We start from the raw sequence: 23289 nt of genomic DNA on the forward strand, positions 1-23289 counted from the left end.
TATATTAATTCAGTTGTATATTTGATTTTGCACTCGTAAACAATAAGTTGCAATCACTAAGTATGCGAAAACCCTTAGTTTTGCGCATAACCTTCATGCTTTCTTGAGAACAGCGCTGAGTGATTGGTTTGTTATATTCTGAGTGCTGCGTCTCTCGCCACTCTTTTTGAGCGAGCAATAGGGAGCGCGTGAGAGACACACACTGACGTTCATGAGCATCGAGAGAGAGAGAGAGAGAGAGAGGAACCCAAAGCATCATTACTCCATCAACACCTCGCAGAGACAGTGGAGAGCCGTGAGCACCTGTGTGCGCCAGAGTTGCAGCATGTTTCCCGCTTCGCATCTTCTTCACGTGGCTTTCGCTTAATGCGCTGAACATTTCTGGAGGACATTTCTTTTCCAGCTCATGTGAGATCTCACCTCTCTCTGGAATGATGGGGACCTTACATGACAGTATTGGATTTGTGCTCTTTTCCTGTTTGTCCATTCAAGTTGGATTTTCTCTTGATGGTAAGAACATTTACTTTTCAGTGCATTACATCAGAACGCAATATAGTACGCCGTTATTAACTCCGAAGATGCTCTCAGTGGCTATTTTACAGTTACAAACTACTGCCGCATGCATTTCTCTAGCACTCTTTAAACAATAAGTGACAAAAGTTATAAATACGCCAGCCTGTTGTCCGTGACGAGAGGAGCAATAGACAAATCAACTGTTGATTTCGGAAAACTCGTTAAACGTCTGCGTATCGTCTCGTATCTGTCCATCCTCTCCACATGAACTCATGCCATGAGTCTTTGCCAGCATTATAGGTAGTAAAGGGTAATTTTGAAGGAACAGCACGCGCGACTTGCATCTCAAGTGGCGGATGCTCAGAATTGGGCTTTCGTTAAACGGACTGCGGTTGTTTTTCAGCACCACGGACAGCGCTCATAAAAGCCCTGATAAACGCAGCGGAGCAAAGTCCTTCATTTCATTCCATTGCACAAAACACGGGCACTGCCGCACGAGCACGTCGATTCCAGTCTGAAGTATTAAATAAATTTCACCCAACTTGAACATTTGACTCGTTGCAAAAATAAAAAAGGGGGGGAAAAGATGTGACTGGTAGAAGATAGATAGAGAGATAAAAAAAAACATATATATAACAAAGACACGTTTTAATGCACATTTTATTTTACTGATTTATTATTATTATTATTATTATTATTATTATTATTATTATTATTATTATTGTGGCTGTTATTCTACATATTTTATTTATTTTTATTTAAATTATTTATTTCACATATTTTATGAAAAACAGAAGAGAAACATTTAAATAAATTTTACTACTACTACTACTATTATTATTATTATTATTTGTGATGTTTAATGAAAAACAAAAGGGAAATTTATTTAAATTTATTAATTTATTTTATTTTACTATAACAATTGTATTATTATTATTATTATTATTATTATTATTATTATTATTATTATTATTATTATTATTATTATTGAAATGGTTAAAATATTATATACAAATTAAATTCTTAAATATAAGCACTGGTATGTTCAATTGTTACGTCTCTCTTTCAGGAATGTTTACCGATTTCCCTACTAACATCACTGCAAAGGAAGGGCAGAACATTGAAATGGCATGTGCCTTTCAAAGTGGGATGTCCTCGGTTTACTTAGAGATCCAGTGGTGGTTTACTCGAGCTCCGGAGGAACTGATTACGAGCGAGGAGGATGAGGATGATACTGAGGTAATAACATTTTATGCACAGGTTGAGGAAGGGTTAATTCTTCATAACGTCATTCTGTAACTACCCAGCCTACAGGAGAAGCCTCCTAAGCAGCATTACGCATCATTGGCATGTTGCATGAATTTCCTATTTTTTTCACAAACCTAATGGATAAGCATCCATTTTATCCACCCACTCTTTGCACTTTTAATTGCCTGGATGAACAGTTTTGCTCACCGTCGATGAACTGCTTCTTACTTGTTGTGTTTGCATTGGTACTATTTCCCTTCTGCTGCAAAGCCACCTCAGCAATTAGTTTCACTCGTGTCCTTCTAAAAGGCAGAGCGTGCAAAATATTCCTATTTTCCCACTCATGTCACATAATTAGAGCCCCTAACCCTCCACGTCAAAACACACACTTACACAGCACACAATACATGTCAGACGAATCAGCTGTTTTGCTCAAGGATGTTGTCTTGCCTGATTCATTCTTCGTGATTCATGCCGGATGGAAGACTCCTAAAGGCTTTGAGATCCGCAATAAAAATTGCTGTGACACGTTCATTTGGTCTTTTGAAGGACAAAACAAAGAAGCAAGGCCTGACATCAAGGGTGCAACGTGTGTGTTAGAGACACCACTGGCTGAATGTCAACAAGTGTGTGTGTGTGTGTGTGTGTGTGTGTGTGTGTGTCTTTGTTTGGAGATGTGAGTCAATGTTTAATGTTTTTATGTAGTCAGTGCATTGTTTTTATGTACATGCCATCACCCTAGTCATTTCTGGCAAGTTGAGAGATGTCTTTAGAAAATGAAAAGCTCTTGTTAGTGGGGTTACAGTGTAGTTTGAGATCTAGTCTCTCTTTGCAATTGGCAGTTTGTGATCACTAACATCAACTGAGCTATTTTTTGTTTGATAAATGCATGGGAAGAAGAACATCCATTTTTGTTCCTGCTCAGATTTAATACTGCAATTAATAAGCTATTGCTGTCTCTCATCATACACATATGGACAACGCTTGGATCCATGGGATGTATCAATTTGGAATGGGAGAAGCTGAAACGCTGAACGTGCCATCACTGATTGAATCTCATTATTTTCTGAGCATTGTGCATCGAATGACATGCAGCTGGGTCCCCGACGAGGCGAAATCTGGCAAAAATGAGCTTCGAAGAGACGTCCTACAAAAAGACATCTAGCAATAATAAGAAGGGTGACACGAGCCAATGGCTTCTGATGTACAATATCGAAGCATTCACCTCTGAAGAGCAGCCATTAGGAGTAATATCGCAGCACAGTGAAGGACTGCAGCGGTGCCGTCGCTGTGTCACTGTATCATCTATAATGGATATGATCCTAAATCTGCAGCCATAGATACTGCTATTGCTGACAGTGAAATGCAAAGAGCTTCCCGGTGCTATTAATAGTCGTGAATGAGGGATAGTACAGATTCTGCTCTGTAATGATACATAAGGACTCACCTCTGGTTAGGCTGGAGCACTTCGCTGTAATCTGCAACCAATTGCATACTGGTCATTGAAAGTCTCTCCACGTGCTCACTTGAATTGGATAAATCGGTGCCGTCGGTAGGGGATGCGCATTTCTGATGTCCCGTAGCAAGACAAGAGGTCATTTATCAAAAGAGCTACGGCCCACATAAATGCAAATGATAATGCAATTTCAAATGCAAAGATCTACTTTATTTGCATACTTATAGGAGCCTTATGGGCTGAAGTTCATTCGCTGATGCTCTCCGGTGAATTAGCTGGATTTATTCCAGCCCTCCGTGTTCTTTTGTGAACTTTGCTGCGACTTGCTTCCATTTGTCAGAGAAGTTTATTAATCCAAATATTATTCAGAAAGAGATCAAGACTTGGGTAGAGACTGACATTTTTAACAGAATGCTGCATACCTTGGCGCTGCTGACGGATGAATGGGAATGCAGAGAAAATTAGAGACTGTCAAATGTGAATCATCCAACAACATATTCTTATCATCACTGTGCTTTTGTGCTACGATGACTAGTCATGGCAATACCTCGAATCATGCAATTACGGCTGGGGTGGGGGGTGGGGGTTATTAAATAGAAAAGGCACTGCGAGTCTAAAACAATTGAAATGTCAAGACTGGCTGTGTGATATAGAGTTTATGTTTTTAGTTTGGCCTCAGTTATTAACCTTCACATTTTTCGAATGAAATTATGGTAATAAGAAGGATCAGAATTGTGCAAAATAATTAATTTCAACTGTGTATACACAAAAGAATCTTTGCTAAATTGAACTGAACAAAAGGCTTAATAGCATGTGTTGCCTTACCTTTCTTGATCTTTCTTTGACTTATTTTTTTAAGGGATGAATTACCTTTGGCATCTGAGACAAGAAAATAGCAGTCCTTCCAGCTGTAAGAGACTAGATCCATCAGTGTAATCATTATATGCACGTAGGTTGGATGCAAGACAGGATCATGGCCAGTCAAGCACAGCAGCAGCAGAACATTAAAGGAACATGCTTCTTCTTCATGACTCACAGGCCAGAATTATACAGCAGAAGTTCACATTATATATCATATGTATGCAGCTCCTGAAGGGCTATTCCAACGCTTCATCTAAGATTATACACACTTGCCAAATGTAGTCTAGATATAAAACAGTTCAAAGAGAATATGGGAAGTATTATTGCATATTAATATTCAATAAAGTTATGCTACTTTCATACACTATACCATTCAAAAGTTTGGGGTCAGTAAGATTTTTTTCTTCTTTTTTTTTTTTCTTTGAAGAAATAAAAACTTTTATTCATCAAGAACACATTAAATTGACCAAAAGTTACAGTAAAGACATTTATAATGTGACAAAAGATTTATATCTCAAATAAATGCTGTTCTTTTTAACTTTCTATCCATCTGTGAATCCTGAAAAATAAAATGTATGAGTTTCCACAGAAATATTGTGTAGCACAACTGTGTTCAACATTGATAATGATCAGAAATGTTTCTTGAGCAGCAAATTAGAATGATTTCTGAAGATCATGTGACACTGAAGACTGGAGTAATGATGCTGAAAATACAGCTGCGCATCACAGAAATAAATTACACTTTAACAGATATTCACACAGAAAACAGCTGTTTTATATTATATTTTTTTTTCATATTATTATTGTATTTTTTTTTTTTTCTGTTTTTTTTTTTATCATGTATATTTGGTCAAATAGAAAATAAGAGACCATTTTAAATGCTAGTGTATGTCTAGAACAATTCTAAAATACAAATTTTTTTTTTTTTATTACTGTTGAAAAAGTTGCAATTATGCAGTTTATATATATATATACTACTTACTTATTGCAGTTCCTTTATGTTTCTTTCAATGAATGTGATTGGGTGCAAGACTTGTTGCCTTTGGGGTTGAAACTGTTTTCACTTAGAAATCACCAGCAAATTTCACAGCTGAGTTGTTTTTCATTGAATTGAACATATTTTGAAGTACAATGTATGTATGAAAATGTTTTTTTTTTTAATAATTAATTAATTTTTGTTTTATTTTGTTTGAAAAAAATATATTTTTTTATAGTGTGTATTGATCATCCCAATCCACTCATTCATAAGGTTAGGATGCTGTCTATGAAGGCAGCACACTAGGTTTTGGAACAGAGTTCTAGTGTCCATATTGATCCGAGTTGACTAGAAATTTGTTGGACAGACATTATCCAGTTTCTCCTTAAATCCTGACCAGCGCTGCTGCTCGTGGCATGACTGAAGGCATTTTCAGTCATTTAAAGCTTAATTGACAGCTACCACTGATACTGCCACCGTACAAGGAGACAAAGTTTTTTTCACACAAATGTCTGCTTTTCCCAATGCAAACGCCTGGCCGATCTCGACAGCACACTCCCTACCAGTACAAACTAATGCAAAATCCATACCATCCGGTCTGCCTCTCTCTATCTAAGTCCCTCCGCCAGACTTTTAAAGACAATAAGCTCTGAAGGTCAATGAAAGCGCGCGGCTCCGATGGCCGCATCCATCAGCTCGGCCTATTGTTAGGCCAGACACATTCATAATCAATGTACTGCTGCTCTGATTAAGCTCTCCATCTGTGGATGCCACTGAGTCTGAACCGACCATGTACTTTTTCCCTGATTTCTGACCTGTAGCCTCGAGCAGAGTCAAGACCGGACAGTGCATAAAGAAACTACAAATGTTCAGAAAACAGAACCGTACATCTTCTCTAGTGTAACATTTACACTCTGAGGTTATTACTGAGTGTCAATAATGACATTGATATTGGTTTAATTGTAAGAACTGCTTGTCAGTTATTAGACAGAGTTCATTTACAGCACGGACTGGACTGCTAACACGCGGTGGACTTTAATGAAAAGCTTATTATGATTGCGACTCTTACAACTGAGCAATGCAATTAATGCTTGTAAAATTGCATTGAAATCTCAGAAGTCATAAATGTGTTGACAGGTCTCAAACTTTAATATGAAAATGGCATTGTGAGTCTGCTAGCACTCCTAAGAAATCTCACTAACATAATGTACAGACTACAGAACACACCAGCAGGGAGTTTAAGGCAGTAGTATGTATGTATGGTTTCAACCACAATTTTTCATTAGCAGTACTTGCTCAGAGTTTCTCAGTCCCGTTGGGCTTTAGCACTGAAAATGGCTGCTAATAGACTCTGAGTTGAGACGGGGGTGTTTCGAGAGAGTGCTATTTTGATGTTTTGAGATAGGAGATTGGGCTGTTTTGAGATAGAGTGGATTTTCACCCCTTTTACAGAGAGTATGATTATCGGTATAACTACTCAGACTCAACAGCCATCAACTTAAAGGATATGACTGTAAGGCAATCATTGCACTTAAGAAAGAAAATTATGCAGTTACATATTTTTAGAAATAAAAATGTTTGCACTACTGTTCAAAAAATTTGGGGACAGTATGGATGAAATAAATGGTGTTCTTTCTGTTCATCCTGAGAAAAAAAAAATATCACAGGTTTCAACACTGACAATAATCAGAAATGTTTCTGATTATTATGTTTCTACCATTCAAAGTTTGGGGTCAGTAAGACCTTTTTAAAGAAATGTATGCTTTAATTCATCAAGTATGCATTACATCAATCTAAAGTGTGCAAGTAAAGACATTTATAATGTTACAAATAATTTCAAATACATTCTGTTATTTTGATTCATCCGTGAAACCTGAAACATATATCAAAGTTTCTACAAAATTATTATGCAGCACAACTGTTTTCAACATTAATAATAATCAGAAATGTTTCTTGAGCAGCAAATCAGTAAATTAGAATTATTTCTGAAGATCATGTGACACTGAAGACTGTAATGATGCTGAAAATTCAGCTGTGCATCACAGAAATAAATTACACTTTAACAGAGATTCATGTTGAAAACAGCTGTTTTAAACTGTAATAATATTTCACAATATTACTGATTTTCATGATTTTGTTTTATTCAAATAAATGCCTTGGGTGAGAAGAACAGACTTACCAACACCAAACTTTTGAATGTTAGTGTATATAAAAATAAATAAATAAATAAATAAATAAATAAATAAATAAATAAATAGCAATTATTTAATTAGAGCAGTATGTTTGCTCATACAAAACTAATGATTGCACAAGCTTATTATTGAATCAGTTATTTTTAACCTGTGCACAATTAACCAGTTGAACAGACTGTACTAATTTCTAACACAACATCTGAGAGAGAGAGAGAGAGAGAGAGAGAGAGAGAGAGAGAGAGAGAGAGAGAGAGAGAGAGAGGTGTTTAATCATTCCCTCAGCTCAAATGTTGCAAACAGCTGAACTGCTGGAGTTAAATTAGTAGTGTTGATAAGCATTGAATTGCAAAGATGGCGGAATGCAGGTCACAAAGCCATTTTCACCAGATTTCTAAATGGCATGACTTCTGAACTCAAAGCATAATGACCCACGTTGTGGTGTCGCGGTGTTTGTTCTCATATCTTAATTCACAGTGACATATGAACCTTATTGTCATTGACAAGCTGTGATAACAGAACAAAGACTCTGATGGCAAAGGCACAAAATCATGGAAAGCCCCTCTGAGGAATAAACTGGCACCGTTGAATGCATTCAGTCAGCTCAAAAAAACAAACAAAACTGAAATAATCTGGCAAAGAAGTGATATTCATCGGCCCACTGGAAAACAACAAAAAGCCAACTCTTAGTGGCCTGCATGACGATGTAAAGTGAAGCTTCAGTGGGATGATGAGAATAAATGTGTGTGGGCAGTCACTCTTTTAATCTTGACTCTGGGCCGTTGAGGATTTGGAGATCCCAGCATAATGGATTCTTTCCACAACTGCCACAACCGTGTGATAAAAGAGGCTGCCACCAGCTTCCCAAAGAGAGGAAGAGGTGTGACTGGACAGAGGATCGTGTTCGGGGAGGGCCAATCAGCAGCCGTGTAATGTGCAGAAGAGATGCCAGCAGCACAGTCCAATTCAATTTAGTGGATCAAAACAAAAGTAGTTCCCTTTGAAGACATGGGGCACTGTGGGGTCCAATTAGTGAATGACTCGCATTTGATCTGTCTCATCTATCTCTAGAACTGTTTTCGTGCATGTGCATGTGCGTTCCTGTGTGACTCTAGTGTAACGTCAAAACTGAAATGTTGCTTTGTAAAAGTACTGTTTAGAGAGAGAGAGAGAGAGAGAGAGAGAACGAACATCATGGTAAAAATGTGGTAAACAAAATTATCATCAGAAATTTACTAAGGAAACAAACAAACAAAAACAATAAATAATGAATTATATATATATATATATCCTATATATATATATATATATATATATATATATATATATATATATATATACACACACACACACACAAACATACACACACACACATATGGTTGAAATGTGTAGCATCTGTACACAATGCCATCACACACACTGATATGTTTGAAGTGTGTAGAATTTTTTTGTATTTTTTATATTTATTAACCATGTGTAATATATAGCGATTTATATGTTTGATTTGAAGTTTAAACATGAATTTATGTTTGAAATGTCAGCTTTTTAATGAATCATGAGCAGTAATATATATATGTATGCCATCAAGACTTAAATGATGTACAATTTGGATTAAAATAATAGTATTGAATCATGTGTACATAACATATAATTAAACCAATAGAAAACATACAGTTTTCACTGTATGGCATAAAATACTAGCATAAAACATGTGTACATAACATATAATTAAACCAATAGAAAACATACAGTTTTTTCACCCTAAACATTGACTTTACTTTTCTTTCTTTCTTTCTTTCTTTCTTTCTTTCTTTCTTTCTTTCTTTCTTTCTTTCTTTCTTTCTTTCTTTCTTTCTCCAGTCTGTTAAATTATGTAAATAAAATGCATACCCAAGGTGTAAAAAATAACAGTACAATATTTTAGTGTAAATATAGATTTTCAATGAAAAGTACATGGTAATTCATGTGCAAAATCATTTCACAATAAATAACAATCCTGTACATAAATCTGAAGCTGCATTATTTCCGTTGAAATTACAGCATATGTAGAGATGGTTGTTGAAAAGATTTGTTCAGCTCTTCCAATAGTTGGAGCAGAACATGTCTGTTTTCTTGCTGCTCTTATCTCATTTGTTGTGGAACTGGAATCCGATTCCCAGATTCCCAGAATCTCACCTCAGCAGGAAATCACTAATGGATTCTGACTGAAATCTCAGGACGGCCGGCGTTTGATTTCACTGCAGGATTACATGAAGGCAGTATATTGGAAGTATTGAATGGCACCTGAACTTCTGTGTATAGAAAGCTTTCTTTCATTTCTTTTTACAGCTCTTTCGAGGACATGCTGTATTGATATTCCTCAAACGTTCACTTTAGAGTTTGTTCTAAACCTCAAACCCCAAGTATTAAATTAATTCAGCTTGAAACACACACAGAAGACACAAAATCCATTCAAACCTCATTCCAGTTGTGTGTGTTATATTTTTGGTTTTAAAGGGGTCATATGATGCGATTGCAAGTTTCCCTTTCTCTTTGGAGTCTCAAATCCAAAGAGATATTCTTTATAAAAGTTAAGACTTGTCCACACCCTCCTAAAACAGCTTGTTCTAACATGTCCCCACATGTCTACATCACGATGTGGGAAGATTTGCATAACGCCCCCCAAATGTTCACGCAAAGAAACAAGGTGTAACTTTGATTCTCGCTGTTGCTGCTGGCGCCATGTCGTGGAGACGCTGTTTCGTTGTGAAAGCGAAAATACTTTGTTTGGCCTTCCAAAAGAGGACACAACTAAATCAGTGGTTAAGTTGTATTTACAACACTGTTCCAGAACAGTTCAACCCAAATATTCAGATGTGTGCAGCACATTTTATGGAGGATGAGGACCATTTCCTGATCCTGGGAGAGAAGACTACAATGCCGGCTGTTCTGACTTACAGGTGCTGGTAATATAATTAGAATATCATCAAAAAGTTGATTTATTTCACTAATTTCATTCAAAAAGTGAAACTTGTATATTATATTCATTCATTACACACATACTGATATATTTCAAATGTTTATTTCTTTTAATTTTGATGATTATAACTGACAACTAAGGAAAATCCCAAATTCAGTATCTCAGAAAATTTGAATATTACTTAAAGGGATAGTTCACCCAAAAATCAAAATTATGTCATTAATGACTCACCCTCATGTCGTTCCAAACCCGTAAGACCTCCGTTCATCTTCGGAACACAGTATAAGATATTTTAGATTTAGTCCGAGAGCTTTCTGTCCCTCCATTGAGAATGTATGTACGGGTATATTGTCCACGTCCAGAAAGGTAATAAAAACATCTTCAAAGTAGTCCATGTGACATCAGAGGGTCCGTTAGAATTTTTTGAAGCATCGAAAATACATTTTGGTCCAAAAATATCAAAAACTACGACTTTATTCAGCATTGACTTCTCTCCGTTTTGGTTATTAGATAGTTCACAGCACATCCGGTTCGCGAACGAATCACTCGATGTAACCGGATCTTCTTGAAGCAGTTCACCAAATCGAACTGAATCGTTTGAAACGGTTCGCGTCAACAATAAGCATTAATCCACAAATGACTTAAGCTGTTAACTTTTTTAACATGGCTGACACTCCCTCTGAGTTCAAATAAATCAATATCCCGGAGTAATTCATTTACTCAAACAGTACACTGACTGAACTGATGACCGAGCCAGATAACGAACGAAACATTGACTCGTTCTCGAGTCAAGAACCGGTTGCATCGGTTTTCGGATCACCGGTAGTGATGGAAGTTCTGTTCTTCTCCGCGAACCGGTTCTTTCGGGACAGTTTGATTCAATAAACCGGTTTGCCGAAAACGGTTCACCAGTTCTTTTGCGCTCGACGTAATGACTTCATTGGCGATGATTGCCCTTGATTCAAGCCTTCGGTTTACCCGCGCTCATAACATTAGCACAGAATCAGTTTCAGAATCATCACCAAAAGAACCAGTTCAATTCAGACGCGCTGTGTGTCAGTCTGCTTCACGCTGAATCACTCATGCGCAGTATCATCAGCTCCTCGGTTCTCGAATCGAACGCGTTCCGACAGAAACGGTTTCTTGACTCGAGAACGAGTCAATGTTTCGTTCGTTATCTTGCTCGGTTCAGTCAGTGTACTGTTTGAGTAAATGAATTACTCCGGGATATTGGTTTATTTGAACTCAGAGGGAGTGTCAGCCATGTAAAAAAAAGTTAACAGCTTAAGTCATTTGTGATTAATTAGGTTTATTGTTGATTGGAGCGAACCGTTTCAAACGATTCAGTTCGATTTGGTGAACTGGTTCAAGAAGATCCGGTTACATCGAGTGATTCGTTCTCGAACCGGATGTGCTGTGAACGCGCTAATAACAGACCCGGGGAGAGAAGTCAATGCTGAATAAAGTCGTAGTTTTTGATATTTTTTGGACGAAAATGTATTTTCGATGCTTCAAAAAATTCTAACGGACCCTCTGATGTCACATGGACTACTTTGAAGATGTTTTTATTACCTTTCTGGACGCGGACAGTATACCGTACATACATTCTCAATGGAGGGACAGAAAGCTCTCGGGCTAAATCTAAAATATCTTATACTGTGTTCCGAAGATGAACGGAGGTCTCACGGGTTTGGAACGACATGAGGGTGAGTCATTAATGACATAATTTTGATTTTTGGGTGAACTATCCCTTTAAGACCAATACAAAGAAAGGATTTTTAGAAATCGTGGCCAACTGAAAAGTATGAACATGAAAAGTATGAGCATGTACAGCACTCAATACTTAGTTGGGGCTCCTTTTGCCTGAATTACTGCAGCAATGCAGCGTGGCATGGAGTCGATCAGTCTGTGGGCACTGCTCAGGTGTTATGAGAGCCCAGGTTGCTCTGATAGTGGCCTTCAGCTCTTCTGCATTCTTGGGTCTGGCATATCGCATCCTTCCTCTTCACAATACCCCATAGATTATCTATGGGGTTAAGGTCAGGGTGAGTTTGCTGGCCAATTAAGAACAGGGATACCGTGGTCCTTAAACCAGGTACTGGTAGCTTTGGCACTGTGTGCTGGGGCCAAGTCCTGTTGGAAAATGAAATCTGCATCTCCATAAAGTTGGTCAGCAGCAGAAAGCAGGAAGTGCTCTAAAAATTCCTGGTATACGGCAGCGTTGACCTTGGACCTCAGAAAACACAGTGGAACAACACCAGCAGATGACATGGCACCTCAAACCATCACTGACTGTGGAAACTTTACACTGGACCTCAAGCAACGTGGATTGTGTGTCTCTCCTCTCTTCCTGCAGACTCTGGGACCCTGATATCCAAAGGAAATGCAAAATTTACTTTCATCAGAGAACATAACTTTGGACCACTCAGCAGCAGTCCAGCGAGACGCTTCTGACGCTGTCTGTTGTTCAAGAGTGGCTTGACACAAGGAATGCGACAGCTGAAACTCATGTCTTGCATACGTCTGTGCGTAGTGGTTCTTGAAGCACTGACTCCAGCTGCAGTCCACTCTTTGTGAATCTCCCCACACATTTTTGAATGGGTTTTGTTTCACAATCCTCTCCAGGGTGGTGGTTATCCCTATTGCTTGTACACTTTTTTCTACCACATCTTTTCCTTCCTTCACCTCTCTATTAATGGCTTGGACACAGAGCTCTGTGAACAGCCAGCCTCTTTTGCAATGACCTTTTGTGTCTTGCCCTCCTTGTGCAAGGTGTCAATGGTCGTCGTCTTTGGACAACTGTCAATTCAGCAGTCTTCCCCGTGATTGTGTAGCCTACATAACTAGACTGAGAGACCATTTAAAGGCCTTTTCAGGTGTTTTGAGTTTAATTAGCTGATTAGAGTGTGGCACCAGGTGTCTTCAATATTGAACCTTTTCACAATATTCTAATTTTCTGAGATCCTGAATTTGGGATTTTCCTGAGAAATCTCCCATCGAGGCTGATGTTGAGTATGACTACAAGGGTTAATCAACTGAAATGCAAACATTTGCTTCCTTGCAAGCACTTTTATCTTTATCCTGTTGTCTTTTTGTGTTGGCCAGAAATGCTGAAAAGTTTTCTCTCAATCTTTCTTATTTACTTTGAGTCTGGAGGCGATTTTCAAAGCCGCCTCCGTCTGACGTGGTGATGAAGTGCTTTGTCTTGATAATTCTCCCTCCTCATCCTCACGGTGATTTATATTAAAATGGAGCACTTCATGAGGTGTGAATTTTTTCAACACAGGTATTCATCAAAACTTTATTAAACTAAGTCAGCCTAATTTATCTCTCAGGACTTTAATTAAACATCAGTGAATGATTTATTCAACATATGGGGCTGACTTACCCCTAATATCACTCCTACAACGTTACAAATCCTACAAATCCCCAGCCTATTCACGACAGAGCTCTCCTCTGCCGCAATTTCCATTCTCGCTCACGAGAGTCTCTTCTAGAGCCGCTGAGAGATGAGAAGCTCTGGCTCTCAGGTGAACCAGGAGAAATTAAAGCCAATTGTGACCCAAAGGAGATGAGGCTCATGAACGTCTGTGAAGGACCATAAAGGAGATGAGTTTCTTTACATTAAAGTGGCAGATCAGAATAATCTAATAAGTCCTTTTAATTAATATTTGTCTGAAGCGGCATCATCAGGTCTCCTTTACAATTTTCAAACCTCTAAATGAAATGTACTCATGAGTGAGAGGAAGTTTGGATATCATTTGAATTTAATTGATTCTGATACTGCTTTTTGATTCAGGTTCTTATTGATTCCTAGTTTTGGTTCCAATAATGTAAAATAAATAAATAAATAAATAAAATCCATTAAAAAATAATTATTAAGTCAAACATATTTATTCTAGGTGCATCCCAAATTGCATACTTATGCACTATTCTATGACGTTTTTAGTATAAATAGTGTGAGTAGTGCATTCACACTGAAACTTCCAAAAAGAAAAGTGCGTTTTAAATACACGGATGACGCAATTAAATAACTGACAAAGAGTGGAATGTTGAACACGTCATGCACTCAACTGTCACAGCTTTAATTACGTAGTGAAGTGGGGTCTGTTTATTAGTACTTGTGACCATATTCTGCTTCCCTTACTCCTACCCAATATCTAAACTATTAATAAGCAGTAATTGGGAGTTTACTGTAGGAAAACTCTTGGTGAATAGTAAAAGAGTCACCAAATATCTTATCTGATTTATCATCAATAAGATGATGTTTACAATGCAATGCATTATGGGAGTCTGTCAGAGCTATGACATTTCTCACTAACTAACCCATCCACTCATTGTCTATACAAACATGAAAATGACTGACAGTGAAATGGCAAAAGCCTGAGTGCCCTGCAGCATCTAAAGCAATCTGTGTTCGTTGTGAATAAATCATTGGAGCATCAAAACAGCCAGCCTGAAATTAGTTTTGAAAGATGATTTACTCTAATTCTGGTCAGTGCCACAGATATCAGTGTGTGCAGATAGAAAACTATACATTCTGACTCAAGGACGTCTGGCATCGTCTGTAATACAAAATAAAATAAGGCTGTGTGAGCAGCTGTTACATACATACGAATGACAATGGCTTAGTCTTTCGTGATTTCGTGAAACACGCCTGATGGATCAACAACCAGCCTGTGTCACATGCTAAAAGCTTCATCAAGAAGACTCTCACTTATTCTACAGAAAAGCATTTTGGAAACTTGTATTTACATGAATTCTGTTCAACTTTGACATGTTAACAACAAACTGTTTAATTTAATAGCTGAACTAAACTTTTGGTCAGTGCTGAAAACATTGTTTAAACATTCACAAATCAGGCTGCAGAATGTATGTGAAGCCCTGGGCTAATGCCTTTTCCAAAGGCCAATGGAAGTCAGGTGCTGCAATCAATGGAATGAGACTGAAGGTGTGGGTCAGACGAGACCTGATCTCCTCAAATAATAAAAATACACCTTGCAGGGAACTAGAAAGCCATGTTAAATCATGTTTTGGGTTGTTGGTGTATTTCAGATGCATTGGTGTTGCTGATAATCATCCGATATGCCAAGCTATTTGATATTCATAACACCGCAGTTTAGTTTAAGCACGTTGAGTAATTATTACAGCTCAACTCTGGCAAGAGAAAAAAGAAATAGACCCTGAAGGTCGATCTGGCTTGTGAATCAGCCTAGAAATGAATAATAAAAACTAGAGACTTTCTTTTTTTCTTTCTTTCTTTTTTTCTTTCTTTCTTTCTTTCTTTCTTTCTTTCTTTCTTTCTTCAGTCATGTATTGCATTTAATTACATTTTTAATTTTAAATAAAACTCTAAAGCTAATTTAATTACATTTTTAATTTTAAATAAAACTCTAAAGCTAATTTCACAGCATGCATATATATATATATATATATATTTGCTCACAACAAGTGAAATGAACCTTGAATTTTCTTGTTTTCCTCATATCATGTCTCAGTCTCAAGCACTTCAGTGTCGTCTCCTTGGTTACTGTGCACTAACTTCATAAAGAGATTAGACTGTGGTATTTATACTATTATAATTATTATTTTTATGAAAATATTCATAGTTTCAGATTGAAAGTCTGGGTCTGGGTGAAGGGTAAAACAATAAAATAACTAAAACATGGAAATCGGTAAAAAACAACAACAACAACAACAACAACAACAACAACCTGGAACATAAAAGTGTTATAAAAACTTGATAATAATAATACTATATCCCAAACAAAAATGCCAAACCATTTATAGACCAGTTTTCCCTATCAAAAATTATATCACAAGTGTCTTTTTTTTTTCTTCTTCAGTATAAGTATGTTGGCAGAGCAACGAAAAAAAGTCATTACTTCAAATAAAATAAAAGAACTGAAATAAAATTGTAATAAAATCTGAAAAAAAATAAATAAATAATAATAATAATCAACATTTCTTATTTTCATTTAGTTTATTTGTAGTAAAAAATTATGAAAACACATTATTTTAATTATTTGGATATATGGATTTGTTTATATGCTACTGAATCAGAGCAGAATAGAGAACTTTTTTAGTTATTTTGTAATATTGGAGGCTGCAAATCAAAATTGTCCATTTTCAATGAATGCATAACAATAACTTGGACAATCTGCAAAAGCAAACAAACAAACAAAAAACTCTATCTGTGTTTTATGAAGACTGAAAATCATGCAGGATTTGGGAATGTAATGAAGGAAATGGACTCCTCCAAACAATCTGAATGACACCAGAGCGACGTCTGAATCTCATTTGCACTGTATTCAGAGCGAGACTGAGGGTTCGGTAGCACAGGATAAAAGTCGCGAGAGTGACGTTTCCTTATGAGACTGTGTTGACACGACGCGTCTTGCTTGTTTCCTTGTGGAAATCTCGTTTTTGGAAGCAAACGCCTGCCTGTTGTTTCATTGTGCCATGTGAACCTTTCAAAGCGTGAAGTTACGCTCATCTCAAAGTGAGGTGGATCTGTATCAGCTCGACTGGAGAAGACAGAGAGGCAGCTGAGAGTGAAGAAACAAAGCCAGCCGTGCTCAGGGATGCAGGAAGACCAGCGCCATTTCTTGTGAGTGAAAGAATGGCTTTCAGTCTGTCACTCACAGGGGAAACAGGACTTCTGGTTAAAGGCTTAAACCATCAATAACACAGCTGTCAGCACTGCTAACCACTTCTGCGGATACTAAATGACCTCGGGCTGGGTTAAAACACTGCTATGATAGCAAAGCAAGCGATGCTGAGATCTCAACAAGGTGCTGTGAGAGTAAAAGGAGTGCAGGAATAAAGCATGACTAATGTGCTTATATTCTTTTAATGTGCTTAATGTGCCTATATTTATAAAAAAATAAAAAATAAAAAATAAATAAATAAATTATATATATATATATACATATATTATATATATATATATATATATATATATATATATATATATATATATATATTTATATATATATTAGCATGGAATAAGTTCTAAGAAAATGCATCCTAAATAAAAACTTCATGAACTTTACAGTATATTCCTTTGTTGGTCTGCAAAAATCGACCTTATACATAAATTTGAACTTTAAAATGTATCTTGAACAGTATTTGAGTTCAAATGAATTTCAGTGTAAAAAAAACCACCTCCGGTGTGTAGAGCTGAGAGAGAAAGTGTGGAGGAGGAGGATTTTTATGATACTTTATGTAGGGGGGAGTATCTCACTATGTGAGCGATTTTTATAGGGGCAATAATCCACAGTAATATAATATTATATATAGGACTGCCGATTTCACCTGTCAGCTTAATTAGTTATGAAAAATGAACGTGTTACAATGTATACAGGTCATTTTAAATTTCATTACAGTTGATTGATGACAAACATGATGCAGGGCAACAACTCACTGTGTGATGGTGTCTATAGAATGCAGTTATATGCCCCTAAAATTCAAGAAATTGGGGCAAAAATGGCCCTGTATGAGTTTACAGTATGTGTTATATTTATTATCATATGATATAGTAAAGCAATATCACACCAGTGCTGTTTCTCCCCAATATTCGCACAATTGCAAATGTGATATTGATTTTATACAACAGTTCAATAAATAAGAACTTAATTTTGTGTTGTTATTATTATTATAATTATTTATTTTTTTTTTTTTTCTGCTTTTGCTCAGTTTACACAAATATTACCTATTAAAGCCACAGCAGAACTGTTGTGCATCTCTGAGCAACACACGATGTCTGAATGAATCTGCGTTTTGAATGAATCGGGTGTACCAACAACTCAATTTACTTCATTTGAATCAACCGTCTGAATTAATGAATTTATTAATAAATTACTTATTAAGACATTTACAGTTTTTCTTTCTTATTTATCATTTGTATCATTTCATTAATAAATAAATAATAATAATAATAAATACATTTTTCAATGTAAAAAAATTAGGGAAAGTTCACCCAAAAATTCTATCATCATTTACTCCTCCTCACGTTGTTTCAAACCTGTATGACTTTCATTCTTTTACCAAAACCAAACTGTTTTGGTTACCACTGACCTCCTTAAAAACAAACAAATATATAAATAAATACTTATTTTATGTACCACAGTTTATGTGGAGTTTAGGCCTAATTTCATTAACATTTTAACAGAAATTTTAGAACCGATTAGTCTAACAAGCCCCAGAATTCAGTAAAAAAAAAAAAAAAAAAAAAAAGTCTGTATCTGCAATCTATTTGAAATAGACTTAATATATAAATCAATGTAAAATCTGATAACTGAATACTGCTGAAAAATAGCACATGGAGAGAGAGATAGTATTATCTGTCTTTCTGATTGATTGATTGATTGATTGATTGATTGATTGATTGACAGGTTTCCAGACTACAGAGTACTGTGGCAAATATTTGGATTCAGTGATGTTCTTTACTTTGGTTTTGTTTGGGACACCATGTTTATGGAGAAAGCACACTGGTACCGATGACAGTAAGTTCTTTGTAATGTTGACTGGAAGATTTAGTTGACACATTTGGTGTTGATGAACAGCTATAAAGCTTGAGCAAATACTTCTCATTTAAGCCGTTTATGAATTAAAAGTCTTGAGTGACAAAATTCCCATCATTCTCTGTGGCGGTGCGGAAATGCAAAAATACATAAAGCATCAGACACACCTTCTAAAGCTTCATGTGTTTGTCCATAACTTTTTCCCCAAAAAATAACTTGACTACACATCTTAATTTTAAATTCTGAGCTAGCACATACTTGAAGGCATCATAGCGCATTCTGGATGATTTTATTTGCATTAATTTTCACTAAAAGCCTGAATCAGTTGAACGTGGTGAATAACAGACTATATCAGTGCCGCGGGTTTCATTTCTCATCAGGAGCAGCACTAAATGTACTTATTCTGTCATTCACCTACTGCAAGAGATTTCCGTCCATTAGAACAGCAGCAGATCATATTACTATTTTTTTTTCCATTAGCAAATAATACCGGAGTGAGTGGATGTACTGAATGCAGACGAAAACAGGCCTTTTAATAATGCAACATATACTCATCCCTTGGAATATTAAAGCACAGAGAGATGGGCGAAGGCACTGCTTTAGACCCCGCAGCCCTCAGAAATCTTGAATTATCTATTGAATGTATTTATGAACACTTTATGTGACTGTAGATCTGCTGGTGTCTATGGAAGCCCATTTCCACCATGGAATAGAAAATAAACAACTTCTCTTTCACAATCTGACTTTTGTCCCCGCGCGATTCTAAGTTTACTGTATGTCTCTCAATTCAGACTTTGTTTCTCACAACTTTGAGAGAAGAAGTCAGTTTTGTGAGATATGTAAACTCAGGGGCCTTTAACGACACTGTTTCAGCTAAAAACTGAAAACTTTTTATGTGTTTTGCCCGTTCATTTTCACCAGTGGTCCATTCATAACCCTGTCTCTTCCTGTGATGCACTTCTCCTGCTCTTCCGTGTTATATTCTGTCCATGATAAACAGAGAAACATCTCCACTCACGAAGCATATGCTAATAAACACACCGTTATGATAGTACATGCTTTGTATGTGATTTTCATGAGATTTGAAGTATTTTCATAACAATAAAGAATGTTTACATGAGAAATGCTAAGCAGGTGCAGTGATTAGCTTCTTATATAAGTTTATATAAATATATAAGTGACTGAAATCCATATTATATCCCAAATGGAGGTTATTACAAACACTTTAAAGTGTTCTGATTAAGATCCAGTAGTCAGAAAGAACCATGAGCTGCAACCTATTAATTTTATGTATGTAATTTATGCCCCCATACCAAAAATATGTTTATGTATGTATGTATGTATTTATTTTTAGCAAAAAAAAAAAAAAAAAAAAATTGCCAGTAATAATACGACAACATTCCGTGTTAATTTGAAGGAACTTTTTTGTATGAATTTTGCATTGCATTATGTTTTGTTTGCGGGTTGATGGAAATGTCCATAAACGATGGAAAACACTGGTAATTTTCGGCCATGATATTATCCATTTTTCTACAGATTTTTTTCAAAACAGTCTTACAGGAAAACTATTTTACGAGGAGCCAATTTCATATAAATTTGAAAGTATGATTTTTAGAAGTAAAGTAAAATAAGCAGACAGAATGTACAAAAACATATGAATGAAATGATTTGATATGAACTCATACAAATCACCAAAATGTAAAAGTTCTAGATTGCCTTGGGATTATGTTTGTTTTCTTACGGGGCAATAATAACACAAATATTAATTAAAAACAAACCAATCCGGCGTGTGCACCTTTCTATCCTCCTTACAAACTGCTTTAGCAATAGTCCGATGCATTGTTTACTCAAGGTTTGTCAACAAGTGACAAGAACACTTGTTAACTACATTACAAGAGCCAAAATCAATCATCTGCAACATCTGTCTGGAGTCACACAGAGAGCGGTTGTCAAATACAATAATTTCCTTCATATACATATATTCACACGTTGTTTCACAGGCCTCTCGCCTCTTCTCAGGCCTGAATAATTCATGACTCACACAACAGTGTGTCTGTGCCCAGCAGTAAATGATATCATCCCTCTGGGCATTAACAAGCTCTCTCAGCATAACAAGTATGTTGCTATACCTCATTTGACATGTTTCAACAATCTGTCAATGCAGAGAGCCAATTGAAACAGTAAAGTGGTGTAGAGTTGGTACTCACACAAAATTGATTGTGTACCATTGGATCTGTGTGCAGAAAACCAGTTCAAAATGGGTTCAATGGGTTCAGGAGATGTTAAGAAGTAAATGATGTCTCTTGCATGTACAGTTATGGATGCATCGCTCCACTAATGAACTCTTCCACTGTGCAGAGGAAATTATTATCACTAGATCACTTTCACTTTGCAGTGTTCTGATAAAAAGAACTGGTGACTGAATGCTACTGGGCAGCTCTTGGAAATATTTTATTTTATTATTTTATATTATTTTATTTTAATGACTTTTTTTTATTAATACTTTAACTGAGCAAGGATGCATTAATTTGATAAAAATTGTAAAGATGAATTTATAATGCCACAAAAGATTTCTGTTTCAAATAAATTATTTTCTTTTGAACTTTCTATTCATCTGTGAATACTGAAACATAAAATGTATGATTATTTCCACAACAATATTGGGCAGCACAACTGTTTTCAACATTGATAATAATCAGAAATGTTTCTTGAGCAGCAAATCATCATATTAGAATGATTTCTGAAGATCATGTGACACTGAAGACTGCAGTGATGATGCTGAAAAATACAGCTTTGATCTCAGAAATAAATTACAGTTTACTCTGTATTCACACAGAAAACAGTTATTTTAAATTAGAATAATATTTCACATTTTTTACAGTATTTTTGATCAAATCAATGCAGCCTCAGTGACCAGAAGAGCCTTCTTTCAAAAACATTTACAAAATCTTACCTAAAAAAATATTTTCAGTATAAATTATAATAACACCTAGATTATTTAATATAAAGCTGTCAGATTAAACTTGCCTACATTGCAGTGCATTTTGGATATTTCTTTATTTATTAAATATTAAATTGCTTTGCGTTACATCACCAGGCCTTTTCCAAAGACAATTATTGGCAACATTAATTGAATGCTCTCAAACCTCAGTGGCAGTTATAAAGACCTCTAATGACTGCCGTTAAATGTAATCTGGATGCTTTTATTTGGAAAACAGCCTTCAATGTGTGAAATACAGTTACTGGATTAATCATTACCGGCGCGGTCTCAGGAGCGAAGCCCCCTGTGTTCCTGTGCATTATCTGCTGTAGTGTTTGGAAATCTGCAGATGCACACACATTTATTTCATTGCACAGAGCCCAGATGTCTTTAAGCGAAGAGTTGAACATGTTCCACACACTCCATGTGCTGCCTCAGCCATATTTCATCTGCTCGGATGGCCATAAAGCAAGGCCATCATAATGCATCACTGCTTTATGCCACATTCACACAGCATACAAGAGCAATATAATAACTTGTTGAAGTCCAGCCAGCTTAAAGAAACTGTGTGCTGAACTGATATGGTGTGTGTGTGTGTGTGTGTGTGTGTGTGTGTGTGTGTGTGTGTGTGTGTGTGTGTGTGTGTGTGTAAGAGAGAGAGTTTCAGAAGTGTGTATCTAATCATATTATTTGCCCTGAGAACAAAAACACACTGTTCAATATCCTCATAAAGAGGGAGATACAGATTCATAATAATGATATCCTCAAGGTTCAGCCGCAGAGATCCGAGGGCTTCATCTCCATCTCCGCAGTGAAATACGCTTGACGGCTGTGGCCATTCAAGTGAGATATGTTTATATCTTAATATAGATGATGCCATCCTTCTTCCCTGACATTAATTTAGTGTCGGGGACCTCAGAGCCTCGTGCATTATGCAAAATAATTGCAGGGGCACATTTTACAAGAAGTCAATTCCAGCGGGCGAAAAGAACGACAGTTAGCTGTGATGAAGAGCGTAAGAATCACAAATGATGAGTCAAAACTAGCTGAGGTATTAGTGAAGCAGGTGGTGGAGCAATTCCACACGTGGAAATTAAGCAAAATATACGTTGTTTTGTTTGTCAAATTATTCATCTTGTGAACTTATAATTCTTTATGTAAATGTTCATGCATTAACATGACAGCTGATGTGACAGCAAAAAATAATCATTATTTTGTTAGATGAAAAAAGCATTGAAACAATATTACAGAAAGTAGCCATAGAAAGAAATAGTTTGATGTAACATTGCATAAATAATAATAAATAGGTACTGATTAAGAAATAACATTGAAATATGAAATTATTTAAATGAAAAGATAAAAAAAAAAAAAAAAAAAAAAAAACCACGAGAGAGAAAACTGAACTGAAAGTGCCAGCTGGTGGCATAAAGTCACCGTCTTAATGAGTGATTCACTGAATCATTCATTCAGCTGATTAATTCAAACCGCTGATTTATTTAGAAACGAAGCAAATGACAGGACAAATACACACACTTGTGGTCTTGGCCACTTGAGAGCATGTGCATGCAGCAGGAAGTAAGTG

The 23289-nt window shown here is 36.2% G+C and overlaps 1 protein-coding gene across 1 annotated transcript in view; it reads left to right on the forward strand.

Annotated features, from left to right (window-relative positions):
- The first annotated feature begins 215 nt into the window (after window positions 1-215).
- The window catches only part of vstm2a (V-set and transmembrane domain containing 2A), a 41958-nt gene continuing 18884 nt past the window's right edge, over window positions 216-23289 (forward strand). Inside the window, exons 1-2 of the mRNA XM_042714017.1 lie at window positions 216-510; window positions 1583-1752. Coding sequence (XP_042569951.1) covers window positions 432-510; window positions 1583-1752 — 249 coding nt within the window. The 5' untranslated portion in view covers window positions 216-431. The remainder of the gene's footprint in view (window positions 511-1582; window positions 1753-23289) is intronic.

Source organism: Cyprinus carpio, chromosome A24 (assembly GCF_018340385.1).
Source record: "Cyprinus carpio isolate SPL01 chromosome A24, ASM1834038v1, whole genome shotgun sequence".
In the NCBI taxonomy this organism is placed as follows: Eukaryota; Metazoa; Chordata; class Actinopteri; order Cypriniformes; family Cyprinidae; genus Cyprinus; species Cyprinus carpio.